This window comes from Pipistrellus hanaki (genome assembly GCF_964339955.1).
Source record: "Pipistrellus hanaki genome assembly, contig: scaffold_141, whole genome shotgun sequence".
NCBI classification, from domain to species: domain Eukaryota; kingdom Metazoa; phylum Chordata; class Mammalia; order Chiroptera; family Vespertilionidae; genus Pipistrellus; species Pipistrellus hanaki.
In genome coordinates, this window is record NW_028182196.1 from 2,050 (window position 1) to 16,359 (window position 14,310).

Consider the following 14,310-nt stretch of genomic DNA (forward strand, 5'->3'; position numbering starts at 1 on the left):
GGCCTCGCTGCGCCTCCTAGTGGCAGCGGCTTCTCCAGGCGCCTCCAGCCCCGGTGACCTCTGCCCGAGGAGAAGCGGGTCCTAATGGCCCCTGGCAGGCCCCCCGCGATGGCAGAGCGCGTCCAGTTCATTCGCCCAGTGTTCATGGAGGATGAGCACGGCCTGGCCGTCCGGGGCTGGCCGTCCGGGGCTGGCCGTCGGGGCTGGCCGTCCGGGACTGGCCGTCCGGGCCTCCCTGTCTGGGCCTGGCCGTCCGGGGCTGGCCGTCCGGGGCTGGCCATCCGGGGCTGGCTGTCCGGGGCTGGCCGTCCGGGGCTGGCCATCCGGGGCCTGGCCGTCCGGGGCTGGCCGTCCGGGGCTGGCCGTCCGGGGCTGGCCATCCGGGGCTGGCCGTCCGGGCCTGGCCGTCCGGGGCTGGCCATCGGGGCTGGCCATCCGGGCCTGGCTGTCCGGGCCTCCCTGTCCAGGCCTGGCTGTCCGGGGCTGGCCGTCCGGGGCTGGCCGTCCGGGCCTCCCTGTCCGGGGCTGGCCGTCGGGGCTGGCCGTCCGGGGCTGGCCGTCCGGGCCTCCCTGTCCGGGGCTGGCCGTCCGGGGCTGGCCGTCCGGGGCCGGCCGTCCGGGGCTGGCCGTCCGGGGCTGGCCGTCCGGGCCTCCCTGTCCGGGGCTGGCCGTCGGGGCTGGCCGTCCGGGCCTCCCTGTCCGGGCCTCCCTGTCCGGGGCCGGCCGTCCGGGGCCGGCCGTCTGGGGCTGGCCGTCCGGGGCTGGCCGTCCGGGGCTGGCCGTCCGGGGCTGGCCGTCCGGGGCTGGCCGTCCTGGTGGGCTCTCCTGCGTCGGTTCGCGCTCTGAGCCGCAGGGTCCTGACCCTCTGGGGCTCAGGCCCGCCCTGGCCGGCATCCCCCAGGAGAGGCTCTGAGCACGTGCTGCCGGGCTCAGCCACTTCCCTCTCCCCTCCGCAGAGGCCGGGCCTCGGGGGCAGGCCCGCGGACATCTCCTCCAGGATGCTGCGGCACTCCGCCCCGGTCACCGGCCAGGTGAGGCGGCCCCCCGCCCCGGCCCAGCCCGGCCCCCGGCCCCGAGCCGGCCTCCCGGCAGCGGGGGACGCCGGGTCCTGATGCCGACATGACTTCCAGGTGGCGAGCCGGCTGAACACTGGAGAGGAGGCCTTGGAGCCTGAGGGCTCCCCCTCCGACAGACCCCTGTCCAACCTGGAGAAGGTGCACTTCATCGTGAGCCACGGCCTCCTGCAGCCCGGCCTCCGGTCAGTCCCTCTCACCTGGCCCCTCCGACTCCGCCCCTGCCTCCGCCACAGCCCCCTGCCTCAGCCACAGCCTCCGCCACAGCCTCCGCCACAGCCACAGCCTCCGCCACAGCCACAGCCTCCGCCACAGCCTCCGCCACAGCCTCCGCCACAGCCTCCGCCACAGCCACAGCCTCCGCCACAGCCTCCGCCACAGCCTCCGCCACAGCCTCCGCCACAGCCACAGCCTCCGCCACAGCCACAGCCTCCGCCACAGCCTCCGCCACAGCCACAGCCTCCGCCACAGCCTCCGCCACAGCCACAGCCTCCGCCTCAGCCACAGCCTCCGCCACAGCCACAGCCACAGCCACAGCCACAGCCCCCTGCCTCCGCCCACTGCCGGGCCGCACCCGGCTCAGCTCAGCTCGGCAGACCGCAGCCCTGAACTAGCTCCGAGGAGCCTGGGAAGCCTGAGGCGCTGCCTATACCTCCCCCAGTTGTTCATTGTCAGCTCTCCTATCCTCCCGCCGCTGCCCTCCCAGAGGCAGACAGCACACGGGCGCCCCGATGCCCGGCCCGCAGCCTGGGCTGCCGCCGGGGTGCCCTGTGCGCCGCACGGCTCTGGCTGCGGCTCCTCAGCTGGCCTCGTGTGGGGCCTCAGCTCCGGCGACTCCGTGCCCACGTGCTCTCCGCGCCGGCCGAGCGGGAGCCCTCCCCTCCGGGACAGCTGCTGAGGTCGCTCTGTGTTTGGTGCATCGGGCTGGCAGCCTGAAGTTGGCATTAACAGGAACATGTGCCCCCAGAAACGGGCCGACACGTGAGGCAGGCGCCCGGGCGTGGCTGTCACCCACCAGCCCCCGCTGGTGTTCGGGCCGGGGAGGCCGGCAGCAGGAGGGGCACTTGGCAGGACGGAGGCTGGTCAGTGGGGAGGACAGGAGAAGAGGCCTGAGGCTGGGGACGCGGCGGAGGGAGGGCGAGGGTGGCAGAGGTGCCTGCACTCAGGAGGGGCGCCGCGCTGTGAAGCTGGGGAGAGGAGAGGTCCTCACGCAGTCTGGGCTGCTGAGCCGGCTGTGGCTGGAGACCTGGGCCCCCCCGCCCCACACGAGGGCCAGGGTGCAGCCGGGAGCAGGCGAGCGGCCGGAGGCCCCTTGGCCATGGCCACACTGAGGGGCGTAGCAGGGGCTGTGCACCCCTCACCTGCCCCTTCTCCCAGCAAGCCTGCAGCCTGCGTCTGTCTTTCAGAGACGAGATTTACTGCCAGATCTGCAAGCAGCTGTCAGAGAACCCGAAAACCAGCAGCCTGGCCCGCGGCTGGATCCTGCTCAGCCTCTGTCTGGGCTGCTTCCCGCCCTCCGAGAGGCTCATGAAGGTGGGCTGGGCCAGGGCAGGGGGGAGGGGATGGGGGGACCAGGGCAGGGGGGAGGGGATGGGGGGACCAGGGCAGGGGGAGGGGATGGGGGGACCAGGGCAGGGGGGAGGGGATGGGGGGGACCAGGGCAGGGGAGAGGGGATGGGAGGACCAGGGCAGGGGGAAGGGGATGGGGGGACCAGGGCAGGGGGAAGGGGATGGGGGGACCAGGGCAGGGGGGAAGGGATGGGGAGGACCAGGGCAGGGCAGGGGGAGGGGGATGGGGGGGACCAGGGCAGGGGGGAGGGGATGGGCTGGACCAGGGCAGGGGGAAGGGGATGGGGGGACCAGGGCAGGGGGGAGGGGATGGGGGGACCAGGGCAGGGGGGAGGGGATGGGGGGACCAGGGCAGGGGGGAGGGGATGGGGGGGACCAGGGCAGGGGGGAGGGGATGGGGGGACCAGGGCAGGGGGGAGGGGATGGGGAGGACCAGGGCAGGGCAGGGGGAAGGGGATGGGGGGACCAGGGCAGAGGGGAGGGGATTGGGGGGACCAGGGCAGGGGGAGGGGATGGGGGGGATCAGGGCAGGGGGGAGGGGATGGGGGGACCAGGGCAGGGGGGAGGGGATGGGGGGGACCAGGGCAGGGGGGAGGGGATGGGGGGGGACCAGGGCAGGGGGGAGGGGATTGGGGGGACCAGGGCAGGGGGAGGGGATGGGGGGGATCAGGGCAGGGGGGAGGGGATGGGGGGACCAGGGCAGGGGGGAGGGGATGGGGGGGGACCAGGGCAGGGGGGAGGGGATGGGGGGGACCAGGGCAGGGGCGAGGGGGGACCAGGATGGGGCAGGGTGGAGAGGATAGGGAGGACCAGGGCAGCGGGGTGGAGGGGTGGGACCAGGGCAGGGGGGAGGGGAGGACTGGGGTAGGGGTGGGGGTGGGGGTGGGGGGCAGGGTACATGGGAGGCTGTTTTGGCCCTGGCTGGTGCAGTCCAGAATCCTGGGCTCTGGCCCTGTTCTTCTGCTTCTACTGGCCAGGATGGTCAGTGCCATGCTTCTCCGGCCTGTTTCCCTCACGTAAGAGAGGTCTGCAGTTCACTTGGTCCGGGCACCAGGTGGCCCTGAGGGGAGGGGAGGGCAGAGGCCAGAGGGAGGCCCGGAGGGGTGGGCAGCGTGTGGGCCGGGAGCTGAGGTGGCGGGCGGGGCGGGGCGGGCAGGGGCGCCGGGCGCCGGCTCAGCTTCCGGGCAGTCGCACCGCGTCCTGTGGAGGAGAGCGAGTCCAAACGGCGCCCCAAACCAGAGGCCCCGGCGGGCCGTGTCCGCCGGGTCACGGAAACCGCCGCTGCACGCCGCCCCGCGCCGCCGAAAGCTTTCGGGGCGTTCTACGAGCGCGTTCTGAGCGTCAGCTCCTGTGTCTCTCCTCACAAGCGTCTCCCACGCTACCGCTCGCCCTGAGGGCAGCTTTGCTGCCGCCACCGGCCGGCCCGAGAGCGGTCAGCGTGTGGAGGACATTGGGCCCCGTCCCATCGCCTGTTGCACAGACACCCCGTGTGGCTCCGCCGGCCGGTCATCCTGAGCGCGGAGAGGTCGCCGGTTCAGGTCGCAGGTGCCATCCCGTCAGGGCACCGCGGGAGGAAACTGACCTCTCTCTCTCTCCCTCTCTCCCCCTTCCTCTCCGTACGATGCCTGTAGGAGAGGTCTGAATTATTGGGTCAAAGAGTGTGCACATTTTAAAATTATGTACTATTTAAAACATTGACAACTTGATCCCAAGAAATGTCCAATGTGTATTCCTTCTCATCTATATATGTAAAAGCCTAAGTGACCATGGCAACCAAACAGACGATAGAACAGGCTGCATGGAGCAACCAGGCCGGCGAGGGGCCAGTGAGGGGCGACCAAATCACTGAGCATCAGGCTGCGTGGGGCGACGAGGCCCGCGGGGGGTGGGAGGGCAGTTGGGGGCAATCAGGGGCAATCAGGCAGGCAGGCAGGTGAGCAGTTAGGAGCCAGCAGTCTCAGATTGTGAGAGGGACATCTTAGGCCCCAGAATCGGGCCTAAACCAGCAGTTGGACATTCCCAGAGGGGTCCCATATTGGAGAGGGTTCAGGCTGGGCTGAATTTCGTGCACTGGCCCTCTAGTGTTATCAACGCTGAGTATTATCATTTTAAAATTTATAATTTCCCCAGCTTTATTGAGATACTAGAGGCCCAGTGCACAAAATTTGTGTGTGTGTGTGTGTGGGGGGGGGGGGTATCCTTCAGCCCAGCTTGCACCCTCTCCAATCCAGGATCCCTCAAGAGATGTCCAACTACCCATTTAGGCCCGATCCCAGTAGGGCCGTCGGACATCCCTCTCACAATTCAGGACTGCTGGCTCCCAACTGCTTCCCTGCTGGCCTGCCTGATTGCCCCTAACCGCTTCTGCCTGCCAGCCTGATCACCCCTAACCACTCCCCTGCCAGCCTGATTGATCCTAACTGCTCCCCTGCCAGCCTGTTTGCCCCAACTTCCCTCCTCTGCCAGCCTGTTTGCCCCTAACTGCCCTGCAGGTTTGATCACCCCCAACTGCCCTCCCCTTCAGGCCTGGTCCCCTAATCCAACTACCCTCCCCTTCAGGCCTGGGTGCCCCCCCGCAGCTGCCCTCCCCTGCAAGCCCAGTCATCCTCAATTTCCTCTGCCGGCCTGGTCACCCCTAACTGCCCTCCCGTGCAGGCTTGATTGCCCCAACTACCTTCCCTTGCAGGCCTGATCCCTCCCAACTGCCCTCCCCTGCTGGCCATCTTGTGGTGGCCATCTTGTGTCCACATGGGGGCAGCCATCTTGTGTTGGAGTGGTGGTCAATCTGCATGTTATTCTTTTATTAGATAGGGTAATTGGCATGACGACAGGAGTCCAGGGTGTGCAGGGAGTGCTTTATGTCGGCGGATACTGCACGGCCACATGGAAGGCCCACACACCCTCGCCTCACAGACAGAATGATTGCGACGCCAGAATCCATCTGGGCGGGAGGTAGAAGTGACCTGCCCTTTGCCCTCTGCACCCACAGTACCTGCTGAACTTCATTGGTAAAGGGCCAGCCGGCTACGGGCCCTTCTGTGCCGAGCGCCTGAGACGCACCTACACCAACGGGGTTCGCACGGAGCCCCCCACTTGGCTGGAGCTGCAGGTACGGGCCTGCTGGAGTGGGAGATGGTCAGGGTGGGATGGTGTCAGCTCCTGCGGCTCTTCTAGCCCAGGTTTGGGGGTGCCTTCTTGGGTCCTGCCAGCGGGAAGCATGTCCTTGGCCTCTTCCACCCACCTGGGGAGCTTCTGAGCGCCGGCCCCTGTGAGCTCCGCCAGGCTGGGCCCGTGTCAGGCCCGTCCGTGGGGCCTGCCAGTGAGCGCTGGCGAGTGGGTGGCTGCTGTGCTTCCCTGAAGGAGGCAGCGGGCGCTGTCAGCCTGGGCGCGGGCCGCACCGTGAGGGCCGAGATCTCACAGGGCCCCGAGGCCCTCACACCCGCGTCCGGTGGTCCTGTCCCGCCCTCCTTCCTCGCGGCTGCTCGCCCGAGCCCTTCCACACAGCTGCGCGTGTGCCGTGGCGCTGTCCGGTGCTCACGCCCTGTGGCGTGCACGCAGGGGGAATATGGCTCCCAGGTGTCAGAAGGTTCCAGAGTCTGGGACGGGGAACTGCCCGGGCTCTTCTGAGCCTCTGATTCTCAGCCACTCGGGTCCCGGAGCTCAGGGTTCCCATGGGGCTGCCCGCTGGCTGCCCCTGAGGCCCGCACAGCAGCCTGCCCCCTCCGCGGCCATCGGGCGGAGCAGCCCTTCCGGCCGAGCTCTGGGCGAGCGGGCGCGGAGCGGCCGGCCCAGGGACTGCCTCGCCTTCCAGGCTGTCAAGTCCAGGAAGCACATCCCGGTGCACGTGGTGCTGCCGACGGGGGAGAGCCTGACCGTCACCGTGGACTCGGCCTCGACCTCGCGGGAGGTCTGCCTGCACATCGCCCGCCAGCAGGGCCTCCGCGACCCCCTGGGCTTTTCCCTCCAGGTCGCTGTGTACGACAAGGTGCGCAGCCCGCCCCGCCCGCCGGCGCCCCGGCTCAGCCTGACCACACCGCCCGCCGCTGCTCTCCTCCATGGCCAGCACGTGTGCAAGACACACTCACACACATCCGCAGATATCAGTCACATTGCACACTCACACGCACATTCTCATACACATACACACACAAATACTCACACACATACACATATACACTGAGTGGCCAGATTATTATGATCTCTGAACGCATAATAATCTGGCCACTCAGTGTGTGTGTGTGTGTGTGTGTGTGTGTGTGTGTAAAATATATATTTTTTTAAGACCCGGGGCATGAATTTGTGCATGAGTGCAGTCCGGCCAAGGGGGGTGACTTGGGCAGTTGGCTGGCCTGCCTGCTGGTCGAACTTCTGGTCGAGGGGACAATTTGCATATTAGTCTCTTATTATATAGTATATACACAGAGTGGCCAGATTATTATGTGTTCAGAGATCATAATAATCTAGCCACTCAGAGTATACTCACACATACACACTTATATACACACATTCATACACACAGGCACATACATTCACATGCACACATCCTTTCATACACTTACACACATCCACTCACAGATATACACATACACACACTCTGTCATGCACACTCACACACATGCATACACATTTTCTCAAACACACACGTACATACACGCACACATATACACACATGCACACATTCTCCCACACACACAAACTCACAAAAAGGCTTCATCACCAGGCACCCGTCCTCCTGGCCGACACTCTCCTGCTCACTCCCCCCCACCCCCTCCCATGTCTTGCCAGCCCCTCCGGACCCCCATCCTCACCCACCCAGGTGCCCGGCTCAGCCTCCCTCAGGCCAGCCAGGGAGCTCAGGGCACCACCGCCGTGAGCGGGCGCCGGCCTGCCTCCCGGGCCGTGGGAGGGGAGGCGCGGACGCCGATCCGGGGTGGGAGCCGCGGGCGCTGAGCGCAGGTGCCCGCGCCTGACCGCGCCCGCCCCTCAGTTCTGGTCGCTGGGCAGCGGGCACGACCACGTGATGGACGCGGTGGGCCAGTGCGAGCAGCTGGCGCGGGAGCGGGGCGAGAGCGAGCGCCAGGCGCCCTGGCGCCTCTACTTCCGGAAGGAGTTCTTCAGCCCCTGGCACGACCCCTGCGAGGACGCTGTGGGCACCGAGCTCATCTACCGCCAAGTCCTGCACGGCGTCTGGTCCGGCGAGTACAACTTCGAGAGGGTGAGCCCCGGGGCCGCCCCGCCCGGGCCCGGCCTCCTCCCCGGCCGGCCTCGCTAAGGCGGCCGCTGGCGGGTGGCAGGCCTGGCAGAGCACCCTGCCTCCTCGGGCAGCGTGCCCGGACTCTCGGGCCCTCATCCAGGAGGGCAGGGGGCCCGGGCTTCCTGGGCCCGGAGCACCGAGGGAAGGAGGCACCGGAGGGCGGAGAGACCGAGCCGGGAGGCCCCCTCCCGCTGTCAGGAATGGGGCAGTGGGCAGGGAGCAGGGTGACTGGAGCCAGGACTGAGTCTGGGTCTGCAGACCCACTCCCTGAGTCCTCGCAGGAGCCCCCGGGGGCCCTGGCCGCCTGTGACCCGGAGGCCTGGTGAGGCAGGCGCGCGCACCTCTGCGGGGACAAGGTTCCGCCCAGGCCTCCGCCCTCGGGGCTCCATGAGGGCTGAGAGGAGCACCCTGGCCCCCGAGGGCATAGGGGGTGCACCCCTGGGTGGGAGGGGCACGTTCTGCCAGAGGAGGACCGGCCTGGCGGTGCTCCCGCTCCTGGCTGGCCCGAGGGCTGGCCTGGCTGCGGGGTGGTCACAGCTTCGCCCTCACGTGTGTCTCGCTCGCCGGCAGGAGGAAGAGCTGGTGGAGCTGCTGGCCCGGCACTGCTGCGCAGAGCTGGGCCCCGCGGCGCGGAGGGAGGCCGTGCAGGGGCTGCTGCCCAGCTGCGTGCCCCCGAAGCTGTACCGGACCAAGCCCCCAGAGCAGTGGGCCGGCCTCGTCACCGCCGCCCTGGTCCAGGTCAGCCTGCGCTGGCTCTCCCCGGGGCGGGGGCTGGGGGCCGCCCTCTGGGCGAGGAGCTTGGGCTTGCCAGGGAGCACAGCTCTGCGGCCTCAGGTCTACCAGGCCCCTTCCATCAGCGCTGGTCACAGGCCGGTCCGCGTCCCGCCTCCTTTTGAGTTTTGGGTTCATTGAACGGCTGGGTGTGCGCATTAACGAATCCTAACTCACTTCTCTGGTGCCTGGTGGCGAGCGGCTCCCTTTTCACTGTCAAACACGAGAGAACCACCCTGCAGGCTCCGTCACACGCGGTCACTCGTCAGGCTGGGGCCCTGCCGAGGCGCCGAGGTGTGGCCGGGGCCGGGCTCCCGCGGCGCCCGCTCTGCCCCCAGCAGCAGGCGGGTGCTCCCGCCCCTTTCCAAGCAGGAACAAGAGCCGCTGCACTCACAGACAGAAGGGAGTTCGGTGTGCACAGCGGCGGGGGGGAGCACGGGTGGGGGCACAGGAGGGGGCTGAGCTGGAGGCCCCTGGGGGGCGCCCCCAAACACGCGGAGGGAGGACAGGCGCCGAGGACACCGGGCGCTAAGAGCCCGCCAGAGCAAGGCTCGCCCAGGCAGGGGCTGCCAGAGCCCGCGGCAGCACCAGCCGTGGCACTGCAGGCTCCCAGCCTCCGGCAGAAAGCAAAGCCGCCTCCCTCTTCCGCACGGCGGGAGGCCCTGGGGCGGAGGCCCGGCGGGCCCATGGGCGGCCTCCGCCCGGCCTCCCCACCACGCGTGCTGGCGGACCGGTGCTGAGCCGAGGGTGGTGCCTCCGTGTCTGAGCAGGTGCCGCACACCCAGAGGCAGGCCGTGCGGGAGCAGGTGGTGGGCGCCGCCCGCCTGCAGTGGCCGCTGCTCTTCTCCCGGCTCTTCGAGGTCACCGCCTGCTCAGGTGCGGGAGAGGGGCGGGCGGGCGGGCCGGCGGGCCGGCGGGCAGCCCGGGCCCTGCGGCCTCACGCCCGTCTCCCGGCCAGGCCCCCGGCTGCCCAGGACTCAGCTGATCTTGGCGGTGAACTGGAAGGGGCTGTCCCTCCTGGACCAGCGGGAGCGGGCGCTGCTGGAGCTGTCCTTCCCCGAGATCATGAGTCTGGTCGCCCACAGGTGGGTGCGCCGGCCCGGCCCGCTCGGAGCTCCGTCCTGGGGCTGGGGCGGCGGGGAGGCTGCCCGGGAGCCCGCGGGTGCGGGTGAGGACCGCCGTGGACCGCGAGGGCGCACTGACCCCGGGCCTGGCCTCCGTCTGCCGCGGCTGCGTGCCCTCGGCCCCCTCAGGCCCAGCCTCCGGGAAGTCCTCCGGGACGGGCAGGCCACCCCCCTTGGGGTGCACTCCTCACAGCTCCCTCCCTCCCGGCCGCGCGGGCGAGCCCCAGCGCCGAGGGCAGGCCTGGCCCCACTCCGTGCCCCGCCCGGAGGATGCCTCCCCTGGGGCCCGCCGGGGCCCGCGGAGCCCCCGGGAGCTCCCGGGGGCAGAGCCATCGTCGCTGTTACCGGCAGCTCCGGGCACACGCTGGCCACCGCGTCCTGAGCTGGCCACGCTGGGCACCTCCACGTGCGAGGTCCTCACGGCGCGGCCGGCCCACGAGGGCACGGGCGAGGGGCCGGGAGCTCGCCGAGCTCGCCGCACGGCCTCCCCGCGGCTCCGGCTGTGCCTGCCACTGAGCCCTCGCGCAGGGCTGGCACCACCCTGCCCTGGCCCCGGCCTGTGCTCTCCCCTCGTTTGCCCGCCCCACGGCGGTGCCCTGCCAGGCCCAGACTGGCCCTCTGGCTCCGCACCTGTAACCGGTGTGAGGGCGGGGGCAGAGGCCTCAGGTCACGTGCTCGCCCCCAGGGAGGCCCGGGGCGGCCAGAGGCTGCTGCTCTGCACGCTGCACGAGGAGGAGTACGAGTTCCTGTCGCCCAGCGGCGTGGCCATCGCCGAGCTGGTGGCCGTGCTCCTGGAGGGCCTGCGGGCGCGGTCCGTGTTCGCCATGGCGCTGCAGGACCAGAAGGCCACAGGTGCCGGCGAGGGCGCGAGGAGAGGGGGGGCCGCGAGACACTGAGGGGCACCGCCCTGCCTCCCCAGAGACGGCTAAGGGCGCCTCCGCCCTCGAGGCACCTGGCGGGCTGCTCGGCAGGGAACAGGCCCTGGCCTGACCCAGCGCACCCAGCAGCTGCTGTCCGCCCGCTCACGGCCGGGCCGGCGCGGCCGGAGCAGAGGCGGCCATGCAGGGTCAGGAGGGCGGCTCCAGGCAGCTCCCGGAGGCGCAGGCGTGGCTGGGAGGCGGGGAGAACCTGCACGCAGTCGTCCCACCCCTCGGGGGAAGGGCTGTGAGTCACTGCGGAGAGGGTCACACCGCCCCAGGCTGGCTGGCGAGGCCAGCGGGCATCTCCCCCTGTCCACGCGCCCCTGCCATGCCGGCCGTGGCTCCTGCCAGGCTCGGAGCAGGCCTCCCGGGGTGGGCCGTGGTCAGGGCCAGCCCTGCCCGCCGCCGCTGGCCTGCCCGGGCCCAGGGGGAGCCCGTCGGCGAGCCGGCTCAGCTTGCCCAGCCCTCGTCGCCAGGGTCCGGCACAGCGCGGGCCAGCGGCCTTCTCCTCCGCCCGAGCAGGCGACGCGGCCCTCCTGCCCTTCGCGAGGGGCGACCTGCTGGTCCTGACGAAGAGCGCCGGGCCGCTGGCGGCCGGGGACTGGGTCCCGGGCCGGAACGACAGGACGGGCAGGACGGGGCTGGTGCTGGCCGCCCACCTCTACACCGTCCCCACGCTCACCAAGCCGTCCGCACAGCTGCTGGTAACTGCCCAACGGGGTGCCCAGGGGTCTGAGCTCGGCCTCCTCCCACCGCACGGCAGCGGGGCCGCCTGGCACCCGTCCGCCGTGAGGCTGGCGGCATCGGCGCCGTGCCCAGGACGGTGCCGGGACCACAGGCTCCGTGAGTGGGCACCCTCCACCCTCCACCCTCCACCCTCCACCACGGGTGTGTCCTGGGAACAAGCCCCCCCCCCAGCCGCAGCCTCACTGAAGCCCTGACCAGGGGCCAAGCCTCCCTGCCCGCAGAGCCACCCCCTCCCACCGTGCCTGCACTCCCAGCTGAGCACACAGGGCCCTCCCCCCACCCCACCCGGACTCTGGGCCCGAGGCGCCCGGAGAGGCCTCCTGGAGGGCCTGGGCGGGGCGGCAGGGAGGAGCCCGAGAGGGAGGCAGAGGGAGGTGCCGGTGCCGCCAGCCCCGTGGGCCCCCCAAGCCGCGGGAGGGCCTGTGGGCGCGGCCCCGGGCGCCCACGCCTGTGCCCCGCAGAGCCTGCTGGCCATGTCCCCGGAGAAGCGGAAGCTGGCCGCCCAGGCGAGGCCGCCCGCAGAGGCTCCGCCCGAGGAGCAGGCGCCCGAGAAGCTGTACACCCTGGAGGAGTTCTCCTACTCGTTCTTCAGGTGCCCACCCCAGCCCTCAGAGCCTGCCCATGCGGGCACCGCGCTGGGCTCCCTCCCCGCAGGCGGGCGGGCCGGCGGAGGGCGGAGGGCAGAGGCTCACCGCTCTGTCCGCCGGCCAGGGCCCCGGAGAAGGAGCCGGCCAGCAGAGCCGTGGCCAGCCTGGCCCGCGCCCGGGGCCGCCTGTGGGCGCACAGCCCGGAGCCCCTGCGGCAGCCGCTGCTCCGGCGCGTCCACGCCACGCGGAGCTGCGGGACGCGCGTGCCAGGCTTCATCGATATCCTTCCGCCGGCGGGCGCGGGCGGCGGGCAGCGGGCACGGGCGCGGGCGCGGGCGGGCCTGCCAGCGGCTATCCTCCCTGACGCCACACGCATCCTCCGGTACATGGGTGACTACCCGTCCAGGCAGGCCTGGGCCTCCCTGGAGCTCACCGACCAGATCTTCGCGGGGGCCCTGCAGGAGGCCGCCCTGCAGGACGAGGTCTACTGCCAGATCCTGAAGCAGCTGACGCACAACACCAAGAGGTGCGCGGGCTCCGTCCTCACCGCCCGCTGTGCCCGCTGCGGGAGGGGGGCAGCCACACACCCTGCCAGGCACTCCGAGCAGCCACAGCCGCTGGCACGGGTCCGGCCTGCGGACTTCCTGGGGCGGTCACCTTCTGGGTGCCCCTGGCCTCTAACCACAAGAGGGGCCAGCAGCAGTTCTGCCGGCCTGGGAGTGAGGCCTGGGCAGCGGGGGCGGTGGCCGGGCGGCCGGCCCCGCAGTCCAGCGGGCTCTGTGGCCGCAGGTACAGCGAGGAGCGGGGCTGGCAGCTGCTGTGGCTCTGCACCGGCCTCTTCCCGCCCGGCAAGGCGCTGCTGCCGCACGTGCACAAGTTCCTGGACGCCCGGAGGGCGCGGCCCCTGGCCCCCGACTGCAGCCGCCGCGTGCAGCGGGCCCTGAGGTGAGCGGGCGGGCGCGGGAGCCGCGGAGGGCGCAGCCTGGCCACCAGCTCGCCCACGGCTGCCTTCCAGGCAGGAGGGCCCTGCCTCCGGCCGCGGGTGACCGGCACCCCCAAGCCACCCCTCCGCTGGGTCAGAGCAGCCTGTTGCTCCCACCCAGCCGCCGGACAGCTCGGTCCGGCTCTGCCTGAGCCGTGCCCCTGGGCCGGGAGGGCGGACGGCCCTCAGAGCCGGCCACAGGGAGGCGCCTCCGCCCTTGCGGGCAGGGAGTGCAGCGGGAGCGGACGGGGCGCGGGAGGACGGCGCCCAGCCTGCCTGCTGTTCCAGGACCGGCCCCCGGAAGCAGCCCCCCCACCAGGTGGAGGTGGAGGCGGCCGAGCAGAACGTCTCCCGCATCTGCCACAAGGTCTTCCTCCCCAACAACACCACCCAGGTGAGCCCCCCACCCAGGTGAGCCCCCCCACCTCCCAGGTGAGCCCCCCACCCAGGTGAGCCCCCCCATACCACCCAGGTGAGCCCCCCCGTACCACCCAGGTGAGCCCCCCACCCAGGTGAGCCCCCCCAAGTCTCCCAGGTGAGCCCCCCCATACCACCCAGGTGAGCCCCCGCATACCACCCAGGTGAGTCTCCCACCTCCCAGGTGAGCTCCCCCACCCAGGTGAGCCCCCCCACCTCTCAAGTGAGCCCCCCACCTCCCAGGTGAGCCCCCCCATACCACCCAGGTGAGCCCCCCCACCTCCCAGGTGAGCCCGCCCAGAGCAGGGCCCTGCTCACCCAAGGAGTGGGGACCCCAGAAGCTGTCCGCCCAGGGCACTGGGCCCTCACCGTGAACAGTGCACCGGGGGCTCTGGGCCGGGCCAGGAGGGGCTGCTGGGAGTGTGAAGCCGGCTCCAGAGGCAGCGGGCACAGGGCAGCGGCACAGGGCAGGGGGACAGGGCAGGGGGCACAGGGCAGTGGGACAGGGCAGCGGCACAGGGCAGGGGGCACAGGGCAGTGGGCACAGGGCAGGGGCACAGGGCAGGGGCACAGGGCAGTGGCACAGGGCAGTGGGCACAGGGCAGCGGGCACAGGGCAGTGGCACAGGTCAGGGGCACAGGGCAGTGGGCACAGGGCAGTGGGCACAGGGCAGTGGCACAGGTCAGGGGCACAGGGCAGGGGGCACAGGGCAGGGGCACAGGGCAGGGGGCACAGGGCAGCGGGCACAGGGCAGTGGCACAGGTCAGGGGCACAGGGCAGCGGGCACAGGGCAGGGGGCACAGGGCAGCAGGGCATAGGGGCCCAGGGCAGCGGGGCCCAGGGCAGCAGGCACAGGGCAGCGGGGC

The 14,310-nt window shown here is 71.0% G+C and overlaps 1 protein-coding gene across 2 annotated transcripts; it reads left to right on the forward strand.

Moving 5' to 3' along the window:
- The first annotated feature begins 500 nt into the window (after positions 1-500).
- LOC311616233 (unconventional myosin-VIIb-like) lies at positions 501-13,497 on the forward strand. 2 transcript variants are annotated; one of them, XM_084907516.1, is made up of 15 exons: positions 505-1,031; positions 1,131-1,258; positions 2,480-2,606; positions 5,632-5,751; positions 6,454-6,627; positions 7,630-7,857; positions 8,467-8,634; positions 9,438-9,543; positions 9,626-9,752; positions 10,477-10,643; positions 11,234-11,415; positions 11,920-12,050; positions 12,170-12,571; positions 12,835-12,990; positions 13,316-13,497. In XM_084907516.1, exons 1-15 carry the CDS (start codon positions 999-1,001, stop codon positions 13,440-13,442), a joined length of 2,376 nt encoding a protein of 791 aa, XP_084763642.1. In that variant the 5' UTR covers positions 505-998; the 3' UTR covers positions 13,443-13,497. The 2 variants fall into 2 exon arrangements, with proteins under 2 accessions (XP_084763641.1, XP_084763642.1); XM_084907515.1 differs by having other exon boundaries at positions 501-1,031; positions 12,170-12,990; positions 13,316-13,431.
- The last annotated feature ends 813 nt before the right edge of the window (positions 13,498-14,310 follow it).

What these genes read in the sequence shown, in the direction of transcription:
- LOC311616233 (XM_084907515.1), top strand. Translation starts at nt 999, where the DNA reads ATGCTGCGGCACTCCGCCCCGGTCACCGGCCAG. An exon ending in CTCCTGCAGCCCGGCCTCCG is followed by an intron (nt 1,259 to 2,479) that starts GTCAGTCCCTCT and finishes TCTGTCTTTCAG; the next exon opens with AGACGAGATTTACTGCCAGA. An exon ending in CCTCCGAGAGGCTCATGAAG is followed by an intron (nt 2,607 to 5,631) that starts GTGGGCTGGGCC and finishes CTGCACCCACAG; the next exon opens with TACCTGCTGAACTTCATTGG.